Genomic DNA, 25,954 nt, shown 5'->3' on the forward strand with positions numbered 1-25,954 from the left:
AAAGTCATAGAACACTATTCCAAGATTAGTTATGAAAAGATGTCTGCATGTCCATACTAACATTTACCTTAAATTGTGTCTCCTTACATAGCATTACCACAAAAAGGAAACATTGTTACATAAATATTTGATTTTGAAAAATAAGACAACATTTTCAAAACTTAGAACACATATGTAACACTTTTCGAACACTTATTTCACATGTGTCATGTGTTCATCTGTATCTTATGAACACGTCTCAGGTGTTCACACTAGTGTTCTCTAAATAAGTTGAACACGTGCCATGTGTTAAAAAACCGTTACATTAATGAACGCGTTCCATGTTCAATGCACGACCGCGGAATTACTTGCATGACTTAGGCGGGCTATTTTGAAACAGTCATGGTTGCACATGCAGGTACTTCCTTTGAAAGTCCTAAACAAGGTATAGCAGTCGTTGATAGGATATGCACCTTATAGAACACCGATAACCTCCATTCAATGATATCTCGCGCCTCTAGACGAATCTAAAGTCTGCACAAAAAGTAATGTAGCTGTTATAAATACGCCTATAGCTTCAGAACTAATAATTGTTTCCACAATATTGCTACGTAGAAAGAAGAATGATTTATTTACGCGCATTTTGATACCCCATTTGTCAAATGTCGTTCAATATTAACAACACAGTAGTGCTTTTAAACAAAAAGTTTAAAAAGTTGCAGTTTACCACAGCGATCAATGGTTATTACGCAAGCATTGTGGCACGTAAGACCCTTCATTTATCTTCGCGCTGATTTCAAATCAATACAAATGCACTGTAAATTGGCCAGAACACCTGGAACGAGTTCATTAATGTAACGGATTTTTAACACATGACACGTATCTGTTCAACTTATTCAGAGAACACTTGTATGAACATCTGAGACGTGTTCATAAGATACAGTTGAACACATGACGTGTAATAAGTGTTCTAAAATATTTCAGAACATCAGTGTTCAAATTACAAGAACACCAGTGTTCAAATAAAACAAAGACAGACATAAGGAAACAAAGAACACGTGTCAAGTGTTCAAAAGGTGTTATATATCGTCAGCCTGCTACGCTAAATGCCTAAGTACCTGGGAACCAAGGGAGAACAGTGCCAGTGCATTGATTGGTCACCCCAGGTTAAATAATAAATAAATAAATAAATAAATAGATAAATAAGTCATTTTTACATGTTTCTCATTTGCAATTTTGATGTTCTGAGTAATGAACCCATAATTCATCAAATTTCCAGCCGCATTCTTCATTAACTTGTGGAATACATCCAAAGAGGAGAGTATTCCACAAGTTAATGAAAATGCGGCTAGAAATTTGATGAATTAAGGGTTTATTACTCAGAAAATCAAAATTGCAAATGAGAAACATGTAAGAATGACTTAGGCATTTAGCGTGCTATAGCAGGCTGATGTGTTCTAAGTTTTGAAAATATTGTCTTATTTTTCAAAATCAAATATTAATGTAACAATGTTTTTTTAAGGCAAATTTTAGTATGGATATGCAGACATCTTTTCATAACTATCTTGGAAACACTTTTAAAACACTAGTGTTCAGTGGCTTTTACAGTGTAGCCGCAATTTAGTTGCAGTTTGAATTGCCTTATGCGCAAGGAGTTAAGTGTTTGGAGAACTGCGCAAGGAGATAAGTGTTTGGAGAACGGTGCAAGGAGATTTAAGTGTTTAGAGAAATGCGCAAGGAGTTAAGTATTTCGAGAAAGCAGCACCATTTTCTCGGCCAGATGAAAAGCAATACTTTTCTTTTTTAGCAAATATCAGGAGAAAACCATAATGATTGATACATAAATTTATTTTTTAAAAATCCTGATGAAAAAACTTAGGCGTGAAATTTAGTCTTATTGTAAGGTCTTTGATTTTGACAGACCTGAACCTCGCCCGTAAGCTTTTTCTAGGGTCACCTCTTTAGCTTTTCAAAGTAATAAAGTTCACTTATAAAAGAATTTTGCCAACTTTCTAAAGCACATTATACGCGGCGATATATATCACAAATTTGTCAGAATTTCTGTTTTGATTGCACCATTTTAACTTCGGACTGCCAATTTTCCAAATGAACTCGTGAACATGGGGAATATACCCATGGATGTATGATTCTGCATGCAATAGTAGAAATATTGATTATTCTTGCTGGTTGTATTCGAAATAAAGTTGGACATTTTGACAGTCGCAAGTGAAAAATGGTGAAATCAAATGGAAACTCTGACAAAACAATAATAATAGACATACGATGTCCCTTTCGCGAACTGTATTAGTATGAAACGCTAAAAGGTAACCCCAGAAAGCTCTCGGACCAACTTAATTAATTAATTTTAAAACAAAAGATGTATCTCAGAATAGTGTTCCAGCACGACTCTGATAAGATTGTATTAAAGATATAAATTTTCTACCAAAAAGACCTGACATTTTAGGTGTTTTTGGTAAAAAAATGTATATCTTCAATATAATACAAAAGGTCATAATAGTTTTCATATGATGGGCGGCTTTTCCTCCCAGATATATACACTTTAATTACATATTATTAGATTTATAAAGTTTACTTCGACATGTTCGAGGACTGTTAAATATCAAAAATATAAAAAATAGCTTGCCATAAAATTTGTATTATATCGTGAATTTCGAAAAAAAAAATCCAAATTATTTGATATCAGGACATTCAGAACGCACTTTTGTGTGTCTGAAGTGCTCTCAGGCCCCACAACAATACAGTAATACATATAATAATTGAGCCCCTAAGATCACCGATGGTAATTTTCCACCCGCTCCTGATAGATTGCGCTTATAATGCGCAAAATCGTTAGACAAATTGAATAAGCCCTCCAGTGATTTACGCTGTTAATGACGCGCAAATTAAGCTGGTACCTTGATATTGGAGCTGCGGTCATTGACGTATTCGATTATTGCACAAATAATTAATAACCTTATAGCACGGTGTCGTATATATTTCCCTTCTCTTTAATTCTTCTTCATAGTTTTCGGAAACCTGCTTTGAGACACATCAAAAATTACTGAGGTTCTAAGTGTTGAATCCTTAACACACTGATAACGTCATGCGTGGTCTTGACATTAAACGGCGTTGCGCTAAAATCTCATCTTCGATACAGAGGACGAAATTAAGGAAGCAGTTATGCCTTTTGATACAAATAAATGTTTCCAGTATGGGTGAAACTTTCACATATTGTACATAAGCATGATCGTTAACAATTTGAAGCAATTCGCTGAACCCATCGACCAGACTGAACACGACAACATTTTGACTTAGTCTTTTCTACCGTCTTTTCAACAAACGGGATCAACAAACTGCTGTTCATACATTACCAACTTTATTATCATATACAACTTAATCGTATTTGCATATTGTCAGCTATTTGTCCAGTCCAGCATTATGAATTCAACTTTGTCGTTGGATGATGATCTACAGTGTTCTTCTGATGCCATTATCGACTTACGATTCGCTAATCCCAAGGATATATCAGCGTGGTTTTACACTCAGGCCGATAGGTACATCATACTGGTGTGTTTTCCTCTTCTCTTTATTTTCGGCGTTATTGGTAATGGCGCATTCCTACTCGTGGTGGCATTTATCGAAGAAATGCGAACAAAAACCAACTTTTACCTCGTAAACCTTGCAGTAGCAGATCTTATCTTCATCCTTGCTGAAGTATATGAAAATTTAATCACTCATCTGATATCTCCAACGGTGAAATCTTTATCTTATAATACCCCTGTTGGCTGCGGTTTGATGTTCACCGCTATTTTTGGGTCTCATTTTGCGTCTGTGGCATTCATGGTACTTCTAGCATTAGAAAGGTATTTGGCGATATGTAAACCGCTTAAACATCGCATGTTGGTCGCTAAAAGGCGTACATTAAGCCTGGTCGTCATGGCGTGGATTTTTGGCTTTATTTACGCCGTAACACTGGTCTCGCCGCACTTTTTTGTCGTCCATAAATCTTGCATCATTTGGCCCGACGACGAACAATACGCAAACCTCGCGACTGTTACAATTAATTGCGTCCCTATTCATCCTGCGTATGCTAGATTTCCTTACTTAATGCAGTCGCTTCCGTATATATTTGCGTTGATCGTTTGCATTTATATGTACATCTGTATCATCAAGAATCTTAGTACCAGATCAGAAGTAGCGGCCAGCAAAGCGGGCAATCTAGATTTCGAGCAAAAAGCAAGGAGAGTCCGTAACCAAGTAGCGCGTCTTTTGATCACCAACGCTGCTGTCTTTTTCGCCTGTCACTTACCACATTTTATGCTGCGTTTTAATGATGCCTTGTTGATATACACAAACGGTCGTGTTGGTTGGAAGCTCGCGCAATCTACGTGGTATATTTTATTCTGGTGTAATCGCGCGTTGGGAACGGCTAACAGCGTTGTAAATCCGGTAATATATTCAGCGACGAATTCCCGTTATCGTCAGGCATTTTGGAAAGTCTTCACATGCCGATGGAAGCAAAAAACACCTAAATACAGAAAAATTGAAGTTTCTTCAGCGGCAACGAAGTTCGTTTCACGCTTGTAAAGTGATTTTGTTTTACGTAGAGCGAAATTGTATAATATTAGGCCTATATATTAAAGTGGTAACAAACTTAACGTAAGGTACTTAACATAATAGGTATGGGATGAAATCAAAACTCGCTCGGTGGTTGACCGCCGGTTCCACGCGGTTCCGTCCGGTTTCCATTGTTTAGAATAGAAACCGGACGTAACCGGAACTGCCAGTCGAATTTTGATTTTATCCCTAAATTGAAAACATTATAACACATTAGTGCATGGGTTATGTCATATATGTTGAGAATGTATTGTAAGCGTGTAACAGCGGCAAAAACAACGCACACAACTTTAACACTTAAATCAGTACCAGGATTATAATATAAGGCAAAAAAGGGTTTGTTTCCTGTAGCGCGCATTACGTTTTTGACGGCTTATTTTGCGCATTAGAATTTTTTTCACTTACAAAGAAAAAAAACAAACAAAAAAATCACAAAAAAAAATAATATAAAACACTACTGGAGTAAACATTTACACATCACACAACAAATGAGCGTAGTGAAAAATTACTGGAGAAAACATCACATATTTTTAAAAACATTTTTTTAATCAGTAGGTTGAAAGGGGATCATATATATTCTTGAATATCCCAGCAAACACAAAACGTTTTCGACATCATTCGCAAAAGGTTATAAGCTTGTCAGAAAACATTTAAATGTCGGGTTATATAAATGGTATATGAAGGGTATAAAACGTTTTCATAACATTAAAAAACATTTTTTGATAATCTACTGCCCAGCAAACACAAAATGTTTTACAGAAAACGTTTAAATGTCGGGTTATATAAAGGGTATAAAAACGTTTTAACAACGTTCCAAAAACATTCGTGAAAACTTGATACAAAACATTCTAAACAGAATGTTATTTTTTGGTTGAAAAGATATTTTATTAAAACGTTTTGAAAAAAAAAAACATTTTAAGAACATTTCTGTGTTTGCTGGGTGCAAACATTTTAACATAATGTTATTTAAGTGTTGACAAAATATTTGGCAGAAAATGTTTGCAAAAATAGTGTACAATAATATTGAAAACATTTTAAAAATATTGTTGTAGTGTGTTTTCATACAAAACGTTTTAAAACGTTTTCATGACCTTTATATAACCCGACATTTTAATGTTATTAAAACGTTTTTACCTAAACCAAAAGCCAAAATATAACTTATATAAAACGTTTTAAAAACGTTTTTGTGTTTGCTGGGATGAAGACATATGATTTTTTTGTATGTGTCGGAGAGACCCACTGTAAATTCCTATTCCAATTTGCAGCAAAGAAAGGTGTTTTTTTTTCATTTGAAGACATGGATTATAAAAAAAAGAAGAAAAAACCGCATTTCACATTTGACTTTTTGACCTGCATGCTACAGGAAACAAACATGTTTTTTTTCCCAATTCTGTTTAAAGTATAAAAATGTCAATGTAACATCAGCTTTTGTCAAATTGTATCACATTTTGACATTTCCCTGCTTCTAATCCGTGTTTCCTCTTTATTGCTGTACTTTGATAAGAACTGATATTTGTAATACACGAAATTGCTTATCATATTGATACATGTATGTTGGCCAAGACAATGTCACAGTAATTCATATCAAGCGATATATGTATCGCAAATTATGATGACCAATGAGTTAAAATAATTGTTTACAATACAATTTGGGCAAGGCACTGACACTACAATAACTGAAATTTTATTATTGCGTTCCGATTAAATTGCCCAACATTTTTTACACACAAATTATATTTTTATTGTTGGCAATACATCATTTCTTTACTTCATTTCATGTGGTAGCCTAAATGTAGAGCAAGTTTAGAAGGCTTCCCAGCTTGTGATAAATTCTGAGAGCAAAAATGTCCTGTAACAATTACTTTTGAATAATTCTTGTCATCGTACCCAGTTTCTACCAATGGGACACTTCACTGATGATAATCCACAGCCACAGCCCCACAACGTACTCCATAAAATGAGATGGGTATTCACTCAGAAACACAATACTACGTGTTTATATGCTTAAACGTTATTGCAGATTGGGTTGTTTGACAAAGACATCGTTCCAATGGTTAAATTTGCATATTCCATTAGTCGACAGTCGGAAATTACAACACAGTGTAAAAATGGATGCAAACTGTTCCTCAAGTTTAAGGGATTCAGGAAAAGAATAGTTTTTACTCTCTTCGTTATTTTTTTAAAGTTCAGAAGATAGATGATAAATATATACAAATTGCATTGAACCCTGGGGAATCCTGCATACCTTTTGACTCTTTGTTGTGTAACATGCTAACTTGACATCACAGATAGTACAAACTATTCTTGTTCTGAAACCTCTTAGCTGGAACAATTTGCCTCAACTTTTACGAAAATTTGAGCAACTTTGACTTTTGACCCATACACACTGGTCAACCGATATCTATTGTTGTACAAGGCTCACTCAGTCATTTAGTGAGGCAATACAAACAAAACTTTGAAAAGACTTAAAATTCAAATCTAATGGATTTAAATTATATATTTGAATAAAGATTTGAATTTTAAGTCTTGCAACATTTTTGTCATTTTAATAAGTCTCTTAGACTTACTTTTAAATCTTGGGAATTTATAGAGCTTGTAGTGTACAGTTTGGCTTTTTAGAATTGTATATACGATTCTAATTTCCTCTTTTGTTTGATATTTTGTGTATTATATTACCGTTGTTTATACAAAATTGTTATTAGTCTGGTTAAAATTATTTTGCTTTGTTACTCAGGCCGTCATTTTGTATTTTTGTTTAAGTTTGTCTCTAGTTTGTCAAGTTATGCAAGGAAATGTTTTGTAATTTTAGAGGAAAGGTTATTTTTTAAACCCTTTATTACTACATGCACGTCGCATGATTGAACAGTGACTTGAGTCATTCGACTCGACTCGACTCGACTCGACTCGAGATATTGCAAGAAATGACTTGACTCGACCATGAAATGACTTGTCTCGTTACAACTCGGCTTTTTAAAGTACAGGTTGGCTTTTTAAAATTGTATATACGATTCTAATTTCCTCTTTTGTTTGATATTTTGTGTATTATATTACCGTTGTTTATACATATTGTTATTAGTCTGGTTAGATTTATTTTGCTTTGTTACTTAGGCTGCCACTTTGAACATTTCACTTAGTTTTTCTTTGCTAATTTTGATTGTAAAGGGCCTTTTGGTCTAAATTGATGTTACGTAATGCACTATATCAGAATAAAGTTATTATTATTATTATTATTATTATTATTATTATTATTATTATTATTATTATTATTATTATTATTATTGTTGTTGTATTTTTGTTTAAGTTTGTCTACTAGTTTGTCAAGTTATGCAAGGAAATGCTTTGTAATTTTAGGGGAGAAGTTATGTTTTAAACCATTTATTACTACGTGCACGTCGCATGATTGTACAGTGACTTGAGTCATTCGACTCGACTCGACTCGACTCGAGATATTGCAAGAAATGACTCGACTTTTTAAAGTACATCTTGGCTTTTTAAAATTGTGTATATGATTCTAATATCATCTCTTGTTTGATATTTTGTGCATTATATTACCGTTGTATATACAAAATTGTTGTTAGTCTGGTTAAAATTATTTTGCTTTGTTACTTAGGCCGCCACGTTGAACATTTCACTTAGTTGTTCTTTGCTAATTTTAATTGTAAAGTGCCTTTTGGTCTAAATTGATGTTACGTAATGCACTATATCAGAATAAATTTATTATTATTATTATTATTATTATTATTATTATTGTATTTTTGTTTAAGTTTGTCTACTAGTTAAGTTATGCAAGGAAATGTTTTGTAATTTTAGAGGAAAGGTTATTTTTTAAACCCTTTATTACTCCGTGCACGTCGCATGATTGTACAGTTACTTGAGTCATTTGACTCGACTTGAGATATTGCAAGAAATGACTCGACTCGACCATAAAATGACTTCTCTCGTTACAACTCGGCTTTTTAAAATACAAGTGCAACTTTTTCTGAAGCATCATTTTTGATGATAATTGTGATTATTTTTGAAAAAGAAAAGATTGTGAGAAGGACAGAACTTTGGGAGGGTAGCAAAAATAATCCTCTATTCACAAGTTCTAACAATTTTCAAATCAACGAAACGTATGTCAAGTTAGGCAAGGAAATGTTTTGTAATTTTAGAAAAGAAGGTAGTTTTAACACTTTATTACTACGTGCACATGAACATGCCAAGAACATGCCCTAATTTCGCTAGCAACGGGCATGAATTTTCATAAATTTGGGAAATTTTGATGGGTTGTTCATGCTCACCCATAAATATTCATGCCCTTGCATGCTTTTTTTTTGTCATGCGTGTAGTCAGAGCCTTGACATGTTCAGGGTATGTTCATGGGTAACTCGCGAATCGCGGTCAATGTCAAATTTTCTCTACTTACATGCCCATTAATTTTAAGTCAAGGGCGTCAATTACAATTTTAATGAGTTCAAAATTAACGACCCATGAATCCTTGATAGAGGATTTTCATGCCATATACAAAACAAAAGAATCAGAATGTCTTGCCATGTTCATGGCATGAACATGCCATGTTTATGGCATGATTTGCATAGCAACCAGTAGCGAATTTTGGGAATACCCATGAATTATTTTTGCCTGGGGTCGCATAATTGTACAGCATTACACACTCAGAACGCTAGTCACTAACTGGCTATTTAAATCAACAATCTTGGAACATCTTAGTAAATATTGGCAATTCAGATTATATGTATTTTGTAATTAATGTATTTTATGTGCTACAGTTTGTCTACTCTGAAGTACAAAGTGACAACGCCCGCGTAAGCAGTGCGCAGTGCTGCGTCTCTGCTGCAGGTATGCGTGCCTTCAAAGTCAGCACAATGTATGCGTCCGCGTCGGTACTTTGTACTTCAGAGTAGACTGACTGTATGTAAATTGTATTTCCTTCATGTGTGCTATGATAATATGTTAATTGTTATTATTCTTATATAATTTTAGATTTTATCAATACTCAATAATTGTATATAATAACTAGTGCACCTGCAGCTGTGAGAGCCCTGATGCTGTGAGAGCACTGGCATGATAGCATTTCTGTTTGACCCCAGATGACCTTGGTGTAATTTTTTTCATGCCCCCCTCATACAAAGGATTCCACCTATCAAGTTTAAGCCCAATAGGGTAAAGTTTAAATTTAGCCCCTACATGACCTTTGACCTTGGTTGACCTCAATTTTATTTTGCGCATATATTCCCTCGCATCAAGGATTCCACCCACCAATTTTGAGCCCGATAGGACAAAGTTTGAAATCCATGACCTTTGACCTTTGACCTCGGATGACCTCCATATAATGTTTTTCATGCTCCCCTCGTACGAAGGTTTCGACCCACCAAGTTTGAGCCCGATTGGACAAAGTTTGAAATTTGACCCCTCCGTAATGACCTTTGACCTCAGTTGACCTTGATTTTATTTCGCGCATTATATTCCCCTCCTATCAAGGATTCCACCCACCAAATTTGGGCCTGATTGGACAAAGTTTGAAATTTTGACCTTTGACCTTGACCTCCGATGACCCTCAAAACCACATGGCCAACATGCTTTTCCCAATACCTACCTATATATACAATTTCAGCACGATGCGTCGAAGTGCGGCGAAACGCATAGTCGGACAGACAGACAGACAGATAGATACACAGATAGACAGAGACCGCTTATTATTTTATTAGTATAGATTACTATTGTTGTGTTTTAAATTGTTCTGTGGTTTTTTATGTATTTTAATTGAGCTTTGTATATATAATTGTGTGATTTTAACAATCTTCTTTTATAATATGTATATCATGTGCGATGCACTGACTGTTCTACCCTAGTAAGATATGACTTAAAAATTATTAAAAACCTCGCGTCGAGGTTTTGCCAAGTTTTAAAAATAACGGTTACTTAATGAAATAACGGTTAGTTCATGAAAAAGAAGAAGTGAAATTTAGCAAACCGCGACGAGGTTTATTTACCCGTAAGAGAGCTCTATTGTTCCGCTATTGTATCCACTATTGTATTCTATTCATAAAAGCTACTGCAAGAATCGCGGCAATCCCTGATATCGCTGGTGTCTACCGCCGGCGTTTCGTATTTATTAACATTCAAAATGATCCGATACTCTTACATTTATAGACTTATTCCCGCTTTTTATATAATATTCAGAAATTGCAATTATGAAAACTACAAACTTTGAAAGTGAAAATATATTACCATCGAAAATATATCATACTTAAATTCTATAGAATCTATAGAGGCATTGCATGTGACGTATCATCCCGTAAATATGGCAGACTACTCAAATGCATTCAACAAAAGCATGATTGCAATCTACCGTGACAGTTCGTCTCACACACATAACCCTGCACTACGATCAAATAGGTTCATGACAACATTTGATTGAATGGACTGTACTCCGCCATAACTACGGTGAAGGACACCGGTTCAAATTCTTTGTTTGGAGCCAATCAATAATTTCATGCAGGGCCTCTATAGATACCCAACCCAGAAGTGCCCATTTATTTTCTAATTTTTTGTAATCGCGCCCAAATATCCCCGCAAATGTCTTATACACGGTTTTATTGATTCATTTTGGGCATTTCAAAAGTTAGAAGTCGTCAAAAATGGCAACATCCATTGATAGCAATGGTTGAGTAAACATTGTCTAAACACTAGATAAAAAGACAGCTTTGTACAACAGAGAAGATGTGAGGAAAAGGAGATGGATCCAGCTATCCTCAAACAAAATATGTGTGCTGCCGCTCATTCAAAAGTAATCACGCTATTCAGGTTTAACAATAAAATACAATAAAGGGGTTCGAACCCATGATGGGTGTGATACACAACTTGCTGCTTAATAGTTTTAGGGAAAGGTCAGTGTCTGTATATCATCATACTATGCATACCATGCATGCAGACCCTAACATCCAGTTATATTTCAAATAAAATATGACCGAAGTTCCATGGCAAATTATAATTTCTGACGCTTGTTGACTCTTTCAACCTCTACGATTTATGATACAGACTATTTCAATTATCAAAATATCTTTATTAGGTTTGCAGGAAATGACAGGAAAATACATACAATAAAATAAACATGATCAACAATCATCCCGTTTCTAACAAAATGCTAAAACACTCTCCCTAAATAATTATAATTCGAAATAATAACACCTATTCATTTATTCATTATAAACCTCTCGCAAACTGGAATGTGTATGTGGTGAATTGTAATTTTAATAACCGATATATGGAAACAAACAGGTACTATAATATGATTCAAAATCAAGAATAATATCAAACAAATCCTCCTACTCGAACAGTACACTTAATTTAGGCCCGGGATTTAGGCCTGCATTATGATTATAGACCTAAAGTAAAAATACTTGAAGAGATAACAAGAAACCTTTCGTGCTTGGCCACTGTAGTGCTTGGCTGATCCTTGCTGGATGAAGGTCAATATTGATCTATTATGTGAGTGAAATCAAACACCGTGTCCTCGTTGCTACTCCCATGTAATCGAAGGTCGTAAAAATTAATCCGATAACAATATTATTCATTACTACATCATTGATGTGGTTGCTCAATGCTCATGCATAAAATTCTTCCACATAGGCTGTTTAGCTTAATCATGTTAATCGGGAAGTGACCTCTTGAAATGATATCATCACACTGATCAGAATGATCTGTATGTTATTACAGTGCGGCCCACATAAAATGTTCAACACAAAGTGAACGATGTTATAACTTGGAGGGCTAACAAACCAACACCGCCAAATTCGACTGACGTGTGTACAACGTGAGAAGCTATGAGGAAATGGAACACTCGTTGTCTGATAATGCATGTGTTTATGGTTCGGATAGCGGTTACTTAGCAGCTCTCGTTCCGCTTGGGTTTATTGAATACACTCTATATATAGTCATCAATATGTCGTTTCCAGTCCCTGGCTGAACTATAGGGTTCAGCTATTATTTTTAAATAATTCTTTTACCCCATGCGGCTGATTGGGGTGGTTACAGGTCGTTTAAAACCACTAACAGCGCAATGAGGATATCGAACATAGGCCCCCCGCAAGTCTACAAAAACTGCTAACCGCGAAATATGGATATCCAACTAGTTTGCCCTCGAAGCTGTAAAAACCACTCATCGCGAAATATGGATATCCAAGTAGTTTGCCCGCAGGGCTACAAAGAACCACAAACCGCGAAATATGGATATCCAACAAGTTTGCCCCGCAGGGCTACAAAGAACTGCTAACCGCGAAATATGGATATCCAACTAGTTTGCCCTCGAAGCTTCAAAAACCACTCATCGCGAAATATGGATATCCAACTAGTTTGCCCCGCAGGGCTACAAAGAACCATTAACCGCGAAATATGGATATCCAGCTACTTCGCCTCGCATGGCTACAAAGAACCACTTACCGCGCAATATCTTTTTACCTCAAAAAAAGAATTAATATCTACCAAAACACGTTTCAAAACGTAAAAAGGGGCCAAGTTTAAAAATCTTTCCTGTGTGGCTTTTCACCCTTTTTTAAACTTGGTCCCATTTATGAAAGTTTCTAAAGACCCATACGAAGTCATCTTTAGGCTACTTGTTTGTTTTCTTAGTTGTCAGTGTTCATTTTGTAGAGTAAATTAATTAATGTTCGTGCTTGATTGAAGTTTTTCCGTAAAGACGTTATAATGTATTTTGATTTAAGCAAAAGTAGCAAATACTCACTTTGTTAAATTCTTCATCGTCTTGTGCGATCCTGCGCCTTATGTACAGATGTAGGGCCTATAATATGTAACAGGTTGACAGACAGTCAATTTGCTAAGTGTATATAATACTCTACTACTCTTTATGAACACGCACTATAATGAAACATAAACCTTCAAATGTTTTTGATAATACATAGCCTACGTCATATTGCACCGCTTTCAAACAGTCTTAAACCTAATAGTTGCATGTAGAAATTAGGACTCATTCTTCATGTTATTACGGTACCACTTTATTACTGAATGGGACCAAGTTTAAAAAAGGGTGAAAAGCCACACAGGAAAGATTTTTAAACTTGGCCCCTTTTTACGTTTTGAAACGTGTTTTGGTAGATTACACATACACATACACATACACATACTCCCTAGCAAACACAAAACGTTCTACAGGAAACCTTTAAATGTCGCGTTACATAACAGGGGATTAATAACGTTTTTAATACCAGTGATTTTCATCACTTGTTCTAGTACACTTTTTCTTCTAATGCCTATTTTGTTCCCCCGCTTCGTTCTGTCTAGTCTGTATTTTACTTTTCCCCACGTAAAGCTTTTTTCATTCCAGTTGTTCATATATCCAAGGTATACTCTTGTATCATTTATTCATCCTTAATGTGTTTTGTGTCCTCGGCGAGGGCGAGTTCCCAGCAAACACAAAACGTTTTCGACATCATTCGCAAAAAAATTATAACAGGTTGTCAGAAAACGTTTAAATGTCGGGTTATATAGAGGGTATATGAAGAGTATAAAACGTTTTCATAACCTTAAAAAACATTTTTTTATAATCTACTGCTCAGCAAACAAAAATGTTTTACAGAAAACGTTTAAATGTCGGGTTATATAAATGGTATAAAAACGTTTTAATAACATTCTTGAAAACTAGATACAAAACATTCTAAACAGAATGTTATTTTCGGGTTGAAAAAATATTTTGCTAAAAATGTTTGCCCAAAATATTTACAATAACGTTTTAAAAACGTTTTCATGACCTTTATATAACCCGACATTTACATGTTTTTAAAAGGTTTAAAAAAACCATTTTAAGAACATTTCTGTGTTTGATGGGTTCAAATATTTTACTCTCTAAATTACAAAGTCTTATTTTTAAATCTAAAAGACTTACTTTTAAATCTAACAGAGACTGTTATTAGTGACGAACCCTTTGGGATTTAAATTTAGTCTTTGTTAAGACTTAAAATTTTAAAACCACAAAAGACTTAAAATATAAATCTCTTAGACTTGAAATTTAAATCTTTTCAGTTTTACCTTTAAATCTTTTCAAGATTTACTTATAAATAAATCTTCTTGAGATTTAAAATTTGCAAAGGAGATAGGAAGCAAAAAAAACAACAACACAGACTCAAAATGTGCAATTTATTCAGGCAAACATTGATTTCTTTTATTGCAGCTCCATAATAAACACATTGAATGACATCCAAACATAATATCATAATACTAGTAGTTAGGGGAAAAAGTTCACTTTGGTGACCACTCTCTGGCTAGTAAGGTTTGACGATTGATTCGACTTCTATGGACCATTTAGAAAAAAAATAGCCACCATGTCCCTCGCGAAAATCCCGGCATTTTTCGCTAGAGGCCAAAATCCAAAATGGCCGCCACCACCATTTTGAAAATTTAAGTTTTGAACCAGAGCACCTATAATCATGCACAAAGACACTTTTTCGGATATGTCGAGTACAAGGATTCCGATTCTGACATTAGTTTGACATTACGGCATCATTTTCACCCAGAAATCCAAGATGGTGGCCGGCACCATCTTGAAAAAATTAGTTTAGAACAAGAGGACCTTAAATCGTGTACAAAGACACTTTTTTGGATAAGTCGACCACGAGGATTTCAAATTTGACATTACTTTGACATTACGAACTCATATTTACCCAGAAATCCAAGATGGTGGCCGCCGGCGCCATCTTGAAAAAATAAGTTTTGAACCCGATTACCTAAAATCGTGTACAAAGACACTTTTTCCGGTAAGTCGACCCCAAGAAATCCGAATCTGACATTAATTTGACGTTACAAAATAATTTTTGCCCAGAAATCCAAGATGGCCCCCATTTGGTAGAGCGTAAATGTGATTTTGAATGAAAGCAGAAGCATAAATGTGTCATTTCCGCCTTATCTGGGGTTCATGTCCCTTATATGGGGTTTAAACTGCCTTATCTTGGGTTTACATCCCTTATCTAGGGATAAGGCGCCTTACCTGTGGTTTAGACGGCCTTATCCTGGGTTTACGTTCCTTACCTGTGGCTAAGATGCCTTAACCTTAGCATATCGCAGTCTAAACCCAGATAAGGCATCTAAACCCCAGATAATGCGCCGTAACCCCAGATAAGGGACGTAGACCGCCGATAAAGCAGTCCAACCCCCAAACAAGGCGCTTTAACCCTAAATGAGGAACATAAACCTAAGATAAGGCATCTAAACCCCACATAAGGTGCCCAAACTCTAGATACGGGTCGTTAACCCCAGATAAGGGTCGTAAACCTCAGATAAGACATCTAAACCCAAGATAAGGCGCCTTAACCCCAGATAAGAGACGTAAACTCAGATATGACAGTTTAAACCCCAGATAAGGCGCCGTAACCCCAGATAAGGGACGTACACCTCAGATAAACCAGTCCCAACCCCAAATAAGGCGCCTTAACCATAAATAAGGAACATAAACCTAATATAAGAGAAGTAAAACCCAGACGGCGCCTTATCTGGGGTTTAAACTGCCATATCTGAGTTTACGTCTCTTATCTGGGGTTAAGGCGCCTTATCTTGGGTTTAGATGCCTTATCTGAGGTTTACGACCCTTATCTGGGGTTAACAACCCTTATCTAGAGTTAAGGCACCTTATGTGGGGTTTAGATGTCTTTTCTGGGGTTTATGTTCCTTATTTAGGGTTAAGGCGCCTTATTTGGGGTTTAGACTGCTTTATCTGGGTTCTACGTCGCTTATCTGGGGTTACGGCGCATTATCTGGGGTTTATATGCCTTATCTGGGTTTAGACTGCGATATGCTAAGGTTAAGGCATCTTAGCCACAGGTAAGGAACGTAAACCCATGATAAGGCCGTCTAAACCACAGATAAGGCGCCTTATCCATAGATAAGCGATGTAAACCCAAGATAAGGCAGTTGAAACCCCATATAAGAGACATGAACCCCAGATAAGGCGGAAATGACACACTTATGCTTCTGCTCTCATTCAAAAATCACATTTACGCTCTACCAAATGGGGGCCATCTTGGATTTCTGGGCAAAAATTATTTTGTAACGTCAACTTAATGTCAGATTCGGATTTCTTGGGGAAAAAGTGTCTTTGTACACGATTTTAGGTAATCTGGTTCAAAACTTATTTTTTTCAAGATGGCGCCGGCGGCCACCATCTTGGATTTCTGGGTAAATATGAGTTCGTAATGTCAAAGTAATGTCAAATTTGAAATCCTTGTGGTCGACTTATCCAAAAAGTGTCTTTGTACGCGATTTAAGGTCCTCTTGTTCAAAACTAAATTTTTCAAGATGGTGCCGGCCACCATCTTGGATTTCTGGGTGAAAATGATGTTGTAATGTCAAACTAATGTCAGAATCGGAATCCTTGTACTCGACATATCCGAAAAAGTGTCTTTGTGCATGATTATAGGTGCTCTGGTTCAAAACTTAAATTTTCAAAATGGTGGTGGCGGCCATTTTGATTTTGGCCTCTAGCGAAAAATGCCGGATTTTCGCGAGGGACATGGTGGCTATTTTTTTCTAAATGGTCCATAGAAGTCGAATCAATCGTCAAACCTTACTAGCCAGAGAGTGGTCACCAAAGTGAACTTTTTTCCCTAACTATAGTAATTGTGATATGTGTCAAATGCAGAAATTGAATCCTAGGTGTATAATGCATAGGTAAGCTTATACAACCTCGGCAATTGAAGATAATGTTCACATTTGCCCTTCGTGCACACATGCACAACAATGTAAGCTAGTAGTCACTGACATTGGCAATTACAGCATCTGGGATGCCATTCTGCAAACAAATTCGTCCATATCACTTCATTCATTCGCTCGCCACCACACGAAATCGCAAAAGAAAGATGGCGGCTGAGCAGTCCACCAAAACGTTTTGATTTGATCACGTGCACGCACCATCGCGTTGTGATTGGTTTACTGTTTAAGTCTTTCGAAAGATTTAAAAATAGAATTTCTTTTTCCCGATCCCAAAGAAAATTTAAATCAAACCTCGCGTAAAATAAATCTTAAAGACTTAAAAAATTTCAAGTCTCAACTAAGATTTAAATTTTAAGTCTTTCTAATTTAGAGAGTAACATAATGTTATTTAAGTTTTGACAAAATATTTGGCAAAAATGTTTTCAAAAATAGTTCACAATAACATTTTTTGAAAACATTAAAAAAATATTGTTGTAGTGTGCTTTCATGCAAAACGTTTTAAAGCGTTATCATGACCTTTATATAACCCGACATTTTAATGTTATTAAAATGTTATTACCTAAACCAAAATCCAAAATACAACTTATCTAAAACGTTTTTAAAAGGTTTTTGTGTTTGCTGGGTTAGTAATTCCCTCACTTTGCACCACTGAGGTCCCGGGTTCAAGCCCCGGCGCGGCCCAAGGACTCATGTGCACTTGGTTTATCCCGATTCCATGCTCGCTCTCGCAGGTTTTCTCCGGGATCTCCGGTTTCCTGCTGTATCGCAAAAATCGGTGATTAGTTGTTTGGTTATCAAAAACTTCCTTCACCCAATGGAATTTGGGGAGCTGCCCAGATAATTGGTGGATATTACAATCTAAATGCGGATAGGTGTGCGCCGTTCGGCAGCAACCTAGTTGATGCGATCTGATTGTGATGATTCACCATTGCCGCGAAATTACAGCGCTTTGAGTCCTGTAAGATCTGGAGAAAGGCGCTTTATAAATCCAAAATTTATTTATTTTATTTATTATTATTTATTTATTCACCATTACCTACTTTTTTGTTTTAATACCACTCAAAAACATCTTTGAAAACGTGAATATTTTGTATCAATTGTTTTGATTGCGTCTATTTAACGTACAAGCAGAGGCTATTTTAGGGGGAAAATGCTGAAGCAGACTACCATACTGCGTATGAACACTTAACGTGGTGGGGGTCGGGCGTGTCCCCCATCCTGGTTTCTGAAGAAAAAAAACCACTCAATTTGATGATACATTTTTGACCATTTCAGTGGCGGTCGCCACCACAGGGATGTCGTTTTACAATCCATCAACCAAGTGGTGAGGAAAAGCTCATACACTTGTTACGTTTATACTCAGTTTCGATATAAATAAATTGTAATATCCTTGATGTAGACCTAATAGGGTGCATGAATTTACCCTTGTGGCACACCACAACTTATGTTTTAAATCTTGAACCAACACGCCTAAGCCCTTTCCTGGCAAACTATCAGTTTCTTGTTACGTTTATACCCAGTTTGGATATAAATAAATGGGAATATCCTTGATGTAGACCTACTTTTTATTATTTATATACTATAAATAATAGCGTGCATGAATTTACCCTTGTGGCACACCACAACTTATGTTTTAAATCTTGAACCAACACGCCTAAGCCCATTCCTGGCAAACTATCAGTTTCTTGTTACGTTTATACCCAGTTTGGATATAAATAAATTGGAATATCCTTGATGTAGACCTATTTATTATTATTTATATAATATAAATAATAGGGTGCATGAATTTACCCTTGTGGCACACCACAACTTATGTTTTAAATCTTGAACTTTAAGGGGGTACTACACCCCTCGATAAATTTGTGTATATTTTTGCATTTTTCTCAAAAACTAATAACACAGTGGCAACAAAAGTTATGTATGTTATAGGGGCAATGAATTCAATTACTACACTGGAATTTCAGTGACCCAAGACAAGCGGTTTGTTATTTATGATCAGAAATAAGGTACCGCTAGGATGTACCTCGTTTCCTATCATATATACTGAACCGCTTGTCTTCAGTCACTGAAATTTCAGTGTAATAATTGGATATCTTGCCCCAATAATATACATAACTTTTGTTACCAGTGTACAGTAGCGTAGCCAGCAGGGAGGCAAGGGGGGCAGAGTGCCACCCCTGACAAAAAATGAAAGAAAAAAAGTGGCTAAAAAGGAAGAGAAAATCTGGAGGGCAAAGGAAAAGAAAAAGGGCAAGGAGCCCCTTTTCCACCAAAATTCAACAAGATCATGGGCCAAAATAGTGTAAAATAATTTTGTTTGCGCTGCGCGCGCACATTGTCACTAACATAGCCCCTTTCATCCCAATCATGGGCGAAAATAGTGTCAAATACACAAATTGTGCGTGCTACGCGGGCACATCGTCCCAGAAAAGCCTTTTTGGAAGCTCCAAGACATGTCATGTACAGTCTCTCTAAAAACAAAAACGGTTATGTACCGGTATGTATGATGCAACTGCAATTTATTTTTCGTCTGTGCCCTCGAAATTTTATTTTGCCACCCCTGACCAAGAAAGCTGGCTACGCCCCTGCCAGTGTATAATCATTTTTTGAGAAAAATTCAATTCAGTTGAAAGCTTTTTGTTAACATTGGCCTCTGCTGTCCCAAAGTTATACAAAGTACAGACATTATTTTTTTCAGATATTGGTGTAATATCATCGTAAGAACAACATGTTGGTTCTAAGGATATTTCACTCGATTGGTCACACGATTAAGAATATTGTAAATAATAAACATGTAAAACAAACGGTTCGTTAGACCAGCATTTTCATTTTTTTTTTCTGACATAACTACCATAACTAAGTAGCTACATAAAATAATCGATTTGGAAAGTGCATATGACTGAATTTTTATAGTCATTTTATGAGCCTAGCAACAGCTAGATGAAAGTACACACACAATGTCAAATTAACGGGATTATGTTTTATGAAATATTAAGTAATCAGAAAATAAATTGGTTGGAGTTATTTAGAAGGGTAGGTTTCCTTTAAATTATAAATCCATTAATTGACTTGTCATTATGTTTAATTAGCTCGATGAAATAACACACCTGTTTGCGGTATTATGTTTAAAAAATGTTAATCAGAATTCAAAATCGAAGAAAAACTCTGCAAAATTGCATAAAATGCACACAATGTGCCTGCAATTTCATAAATTACAATATTTGTAAAACGGTTTTATTTAGAAGCGTACAGTTTTTCATTTGAAACGCCAATCCATTAAGGCTTACGTTTTTTACCAAGCTGCAGCTCGATGAACAGTAGGTTTACTGATATCAACGGCATTATGTTTAAAAATTCAATCAAAATAAAATGTGATAAGATTTCTGTAAATTAAGTAATTCAAATGCGAATATAATATATCGGCAAAATATAAAATTGGACCAAGCTTAATTTAAAAAGATTAAACACACTAGATAGATAAGACACTTGGTTACATTCATGCAGAACCTGAGATATGATGGTGGAGGTAAAACGTTTTGAATGACCCTCGAATACAGCTAATTTGCAATCTTTGTAATAAAGAGTTCATTTCCATTTTGAAATCTAAACGTTACTTCGCGCGTCCAGTGGCGGCGCCAGGATTTTTTCGGGGGGGGCATTGAGGGGGCAAGGTGCATTTCATGGGGCAAAATCACCAAATTTTGCGCAAAATTGCAGCAAAATATGCACATTTTCGTAATTTTGGGTTTTTACTGGGGAAACAATGGGTGGTCAAGAGTTCTGACTGGGGGAATTTGCCCCTCATGCCCCCCCAGTGGCGCCGCTACTGCGCGCGTCTGACAACACAGTGCCTGAATCTAAAGAATGGAACAGTCTGTATATTTATTTTTACGAGTCGGACAGATTCAAGGCCAAATACACCTTTTCCAGTTCTCACACAAATGCATAACAACAACACTTTTGGAATAAAATAACAAAATCCGAATCTTTGAAGAAAAGTATGCATTATTTGACAATGATTTGGCATATGGTACTTCACGAATCTTGTGGTTGATTACAAAATTCTGTTATAATGAGTATCCTGATTCAAAAAAGACCACTAACGAACTCCACTGCTGACTTGAAGTTATATATTCTTTGCGTACAAATATTTGTACAGATGACATTTCCCAAAATGCTGCTGCTTTCACCAATACTCACTTTATCCAGGAAACAGGCCACACGGTTGTTCCACCTGTTCTAATTTACATTTAACAGACTTCAGCACTTTCGTGTCTCGAACTCTCCTTCGTTATTGTGTGATTTATAGCACATTATTGCATATACAATATGACTATACCAACACACCATCCGGCCCCAACTCTGTCGGGCTTGCGGCCTTGATGTTTTTAAGCTTTTCGGGCCGGGGCCCAGTATCAACAAAAACGTCAAGGCCGTAAGCCCGGCAATGTTGAGGCCAGAAACTCGCATAGTAATGACTTGCAACTTAAATGAAGATCCAATATATAATGGCCCCGCAGGGCAAGAAAGTAAGGAGTAGGCTTAAGTTATCAACAGCCCTTCTCTTTTAAAAAACATTACCCCGTATTTTCCCTCCTTCTTCAGGCCCTGCTATTTATCCGGGCCAATTTATAGTTCAAGCTTGATCACTATTGTTGTTGAGCGTTGTTTCAGTGTAACCCTATGGGACAACCTTTAACACTATTGTCTTTGTGTGCTATATTTTACGGCCAATACCTCCCCAACATTCCCCATACCTTTTACAGGAATTTATTTTACTTATCAAACTACTAGTTTTTATATTCTATGATGTCAAAATATATTCAAAACGTATTATACACACTAAAGTTAAATAATAACAACAGAGGACGCTGTCACTTGTTAGATATTTTAAGCTGCATAGTATATCCCTGCAATATTTCTATGACTGTCATACAAGGTATCTAGAAAAAGCGCACTGTTTTAAACAGTCATTAAGGGGTCGGGTATGAACGTTTGGACAGTATTTATTTTGGGACATTAGAGCACATCAGACATATCGAATTGCATTCTGAATACGAAGAATGTCATTCTGATATCAAATATTTTGATTTTTGAAATTCGCAATTTAATACACATTTTATGGCAAATCATTAAAAATTGATATTTTGATATTTAACAGTACTTGAAGTAAACTTTATAAATCTGATGATTTATACTTAAAGTGTATGTAGGTGGGATAAAAAAGCCGACGATCAATTGAAAATTTTGACCTTTCGTATTGAAGATATGGATTTTTTTCCCAAAACACCAAACAAAAATAAGGTCTTTTTGGGAAAAAATCCATATCTTCAAAATGAAAGGTCAAAATTTTCAATTGACCGTCGGCTTTTCCTCCCTGCTACATACACTTTAAGAATATATCATTAGATTTATATAATTTACTTCGAGGACTGCTATATATCAAAAATTTGAAAAATATCAAATTTTTATAATTTGTCATAAAATTTGTATTATATTGTGATTTTCAAAAATGAAAATTATTTGATATCAGAAAGACATGCTTCGTATTCAGAATGCAATTCGATAGTTCTGAGGTGCCCTCATGTCCCACAAAAAATACTGTCGAAACGCAATAAACGCTCATTTTAGATCCCTTAAGTGTTTGCATAATGTTAATTTCACATCTCTTAGTTATTTTTTGCAAAACAAAAATAGATTTCGTTTGTTAAAACAGATTTAAATATATCACCTCGAGTGTAAAAATTGTTGAGGCACCAATTTTGTGTGTGTGAAGACTACGTGCTTCCAACCGTATTAAAATTTATGATGGCCGCCCCACGTTTTTCAACCTTGCTACGGCCCATTATACTCATCGTTTTAAGCCTCAGCAATCAACTGTTTTATCAGATGAACTCTGTTATTTTTTTTTGGTTTTTTAGCCAATATTAATAGATGTAGCTTTCAAATAGTCACTGTGACTGTTTATTGGAAACACATTTTAAAATAACACCACATTCGTTGTCGCCAGATTATTCTGACACACCCTGTAGATCTAATTTTGTCATTTTATAGCACCTCATGTTTTTATAGTGCAATGGTGTAAATATCGTGATTCCAATTTGTTTCCATCTTCATAATAAAATCAATTATTAATTAAACCTTCATTTCTTCGACATTGTTGACGAAAGTGTTACAATAATACAAGGGACGGTTGTTACGCTTATCAAAACATTATGTTTTCTGCATCAAACTTCACTCTGATTAAGTGAGTTATAAAAATTCAGTCATATGAACGATGCTTGTTAAATATGTTTGATTGAGGTAACTGTATAGCGGTGTTTAAGATCCGAAGAGTGTAACTTCAACTGAGAAGAGGGCATTTTGAGTATGCGAAGATCATTTGAACACCGTGGATCGTTCGATCGCACTTCGTCATCAACTGATCGACATTTCTGCGCTTCAAATTCACGGAGATTACCAAACTCACTGAACTAGTCATTTACATGGGACACTGTCCCGAATAAGATAATGAATTAAAATACTTCTTATTTATCTCCGTAAATTACAGTACGAAGACTTAAGACAGCAATGAACGCGAGTAATTCTGTAGAAGACTCATTTCTCAACAGCACCACAACTTTTCGCCTGCACACAGGTGCCGTTGTTTCTCAGTCTCTCATCATCATCTTGATAGTATTTGGGAGCCTATGCGGTAATTCTCTCACACTGATAGCTATATGGAAATATAGAACACTTCAAACCATAACATCTGCATTTGTAGCCAACCTCGCAGTTGCTGATTTACTAACATGTGTTATTACTGGGCCGTTTATATTATCAAGCACAATCACAGGAGACTGGCCATTTAGCTACCCATTATGTCAATTCCAGGGGTTTTGCACTCTGGTCTTCTGCGCAACCAGTATCAATACCTTAATGTTTGTAGCGATTGATCGATATGTTGCAATAACGGATCCTCTACATTATCATATAAGAGTAACCAAGACACTTATATTTCTATTTCTGACATTGGCGTGGCTTCAACCAGCCATATTCGGATTTTCTCCGCTACTCGGTTGGGGACAATATGTTTACATTTCAGATGAATATATTTGTTCATGTGGCTGGAATGTTCAAATATCTTTAACTATTACTATAATAGTTCTGAATCTGGCAGTGCCAACATTTGTTACCATCTTCTGTTATTGGCACATTTTTAAAGTTGCGCGTGAACATTCTCGCAAGGTGGCAGCGATCACGATAGGATTATCAAGGGATGCAAAGTCAACGCCTCAGTCCCAGTCTCAACCTCAATCCCAATGTAACACCTCGCGACACGATGATTCCTCACGACGCAGACGAACAGATACGAAGGCGGCTAAAATCTTATTAATCGTCATAGGAACATTTCTCTTTTGTTGGATTCCACATACTATCACGATATTTTGCATTGCTTTCACGGACAACACATGTAATTTGCCACCAATTTACGGATCAGTGTCAACATTACTGGCATTGATGAATTCAGCGTGCAATCCGGTATTATACGGCATTTTAAACCGGCAAATGAGAATGGCGTACATCAATATTGTTTGTCAACGTCGCCTTGAACATGGTCTTTCGGTCACCAGTGAATTTAGTCATGGTAATCATGGTGAATCTAGCAGTCAAGGCACTCGTTAGTCATGCTTGCAATATTTGAACAGTGTGATTAGCTTCAAGTTACCATATTATCGTACGGGAGTGAGCAAGGTTAAGTTGAGGAGACAGTTACAATCTTTTGAGAAAGTAATTTCAAGAATTTATTTTCATTTTACTCTTGTAAAATTATTCAAAGAGATATCTACTTTTTATTTTGGAAGTTATGTTAAAATTGACATTTCCTTTCATATTCAGATGAAAATCCGGTGGAAATCAATCAGAACGTCCTTATTTTGCGAGGGCCGCTCACACTCATTTTGACGTCATAGCAACATAATGATTGTACTTTATATTTTGATGTTTATAATAATAAAACATAGGAGATATTGCAAAAAGAATCTCAGTAGGGCGAGTGTTAATCAAAGTTGACTGTTTTGCTGGTTAAGGATACGCCCTCATGCCACACCACGGCGGCACAGGCGCTTTTTAAAATTCTTATGATGGGGCGGTGTTTATCATGTTTATAGGAGCGAAGTGACCTAATAAATCTGATTAAATACCATAGCTATGTTTTATTATTATAAACATCATAAACTGTTATATTTGTTACCAATGCATACTGCAGTTACTGTCCGTTTTCCTATACACAATACACAGTGCTCTTTCCCATTGACGCGTGACCTCTACAAATAGCCCTACGTTAAAAGTATGGGGATATGACTAGTTAACGTCGCTGTGTGAAAAATAACCGGCCAATATTAAAAGTACTCTTCTAAAGTTCTAGAAAATATAATTTTTAACATGTCCTAAATTTTAGCTAATTTAGATGTTTGGAAATATTCGTACTTTGGTGTTTTAGTTAATGTTATAGGTAATAGTACATTGCCTAGTTAACGTCGCTGTGTGAAAAATAACCGGCCAATATTAAAAGTACTCTTCTAAAATTCTAGACAATATAGTTTTGTAACATGTCCTAAATTTTTAGCTAATTACCACCTGAAACTCAACCCTGACAAATGTC

General features: G+C 35.8%; 1 protein-coding gene across 1 annotated transcript; it reads left to right on the forward strand.

Annotated features, from left to right (window-relative positions):
• The first annotated feature begins 23,880 nt into the window (after positions 1-23,880).
• LOC140169509 (octopamine receptor beta-2R-like) lies at positions 23,881-24,975 on the forward strand. Its single transcript, XM_072192771.1, has one exon. It carries the CDS (start codon positions 23,881-23,883, stop codon positions 24,973-24,975), a length of 1,095 nt encoding a protein of 364 aa, XP_072048872.1.
• The last annotated feature ends 979 nt before the right edge of the window (positions 24,976-25,954 follow it).

Source organism: Amphiura filiformis, chromosome 14 (genome assembly GCF_039555335.1).
Source record: "Amphiura filiformis chromosome 14, Afil_fr2py, whole genome shotgun sequence".
NCBI lineage: Eukaryota > Metazoa > Echinodermata > Ophiuroidea > Amphilepidida > Amphiuridae > Amphiura > Amphiura filiformis.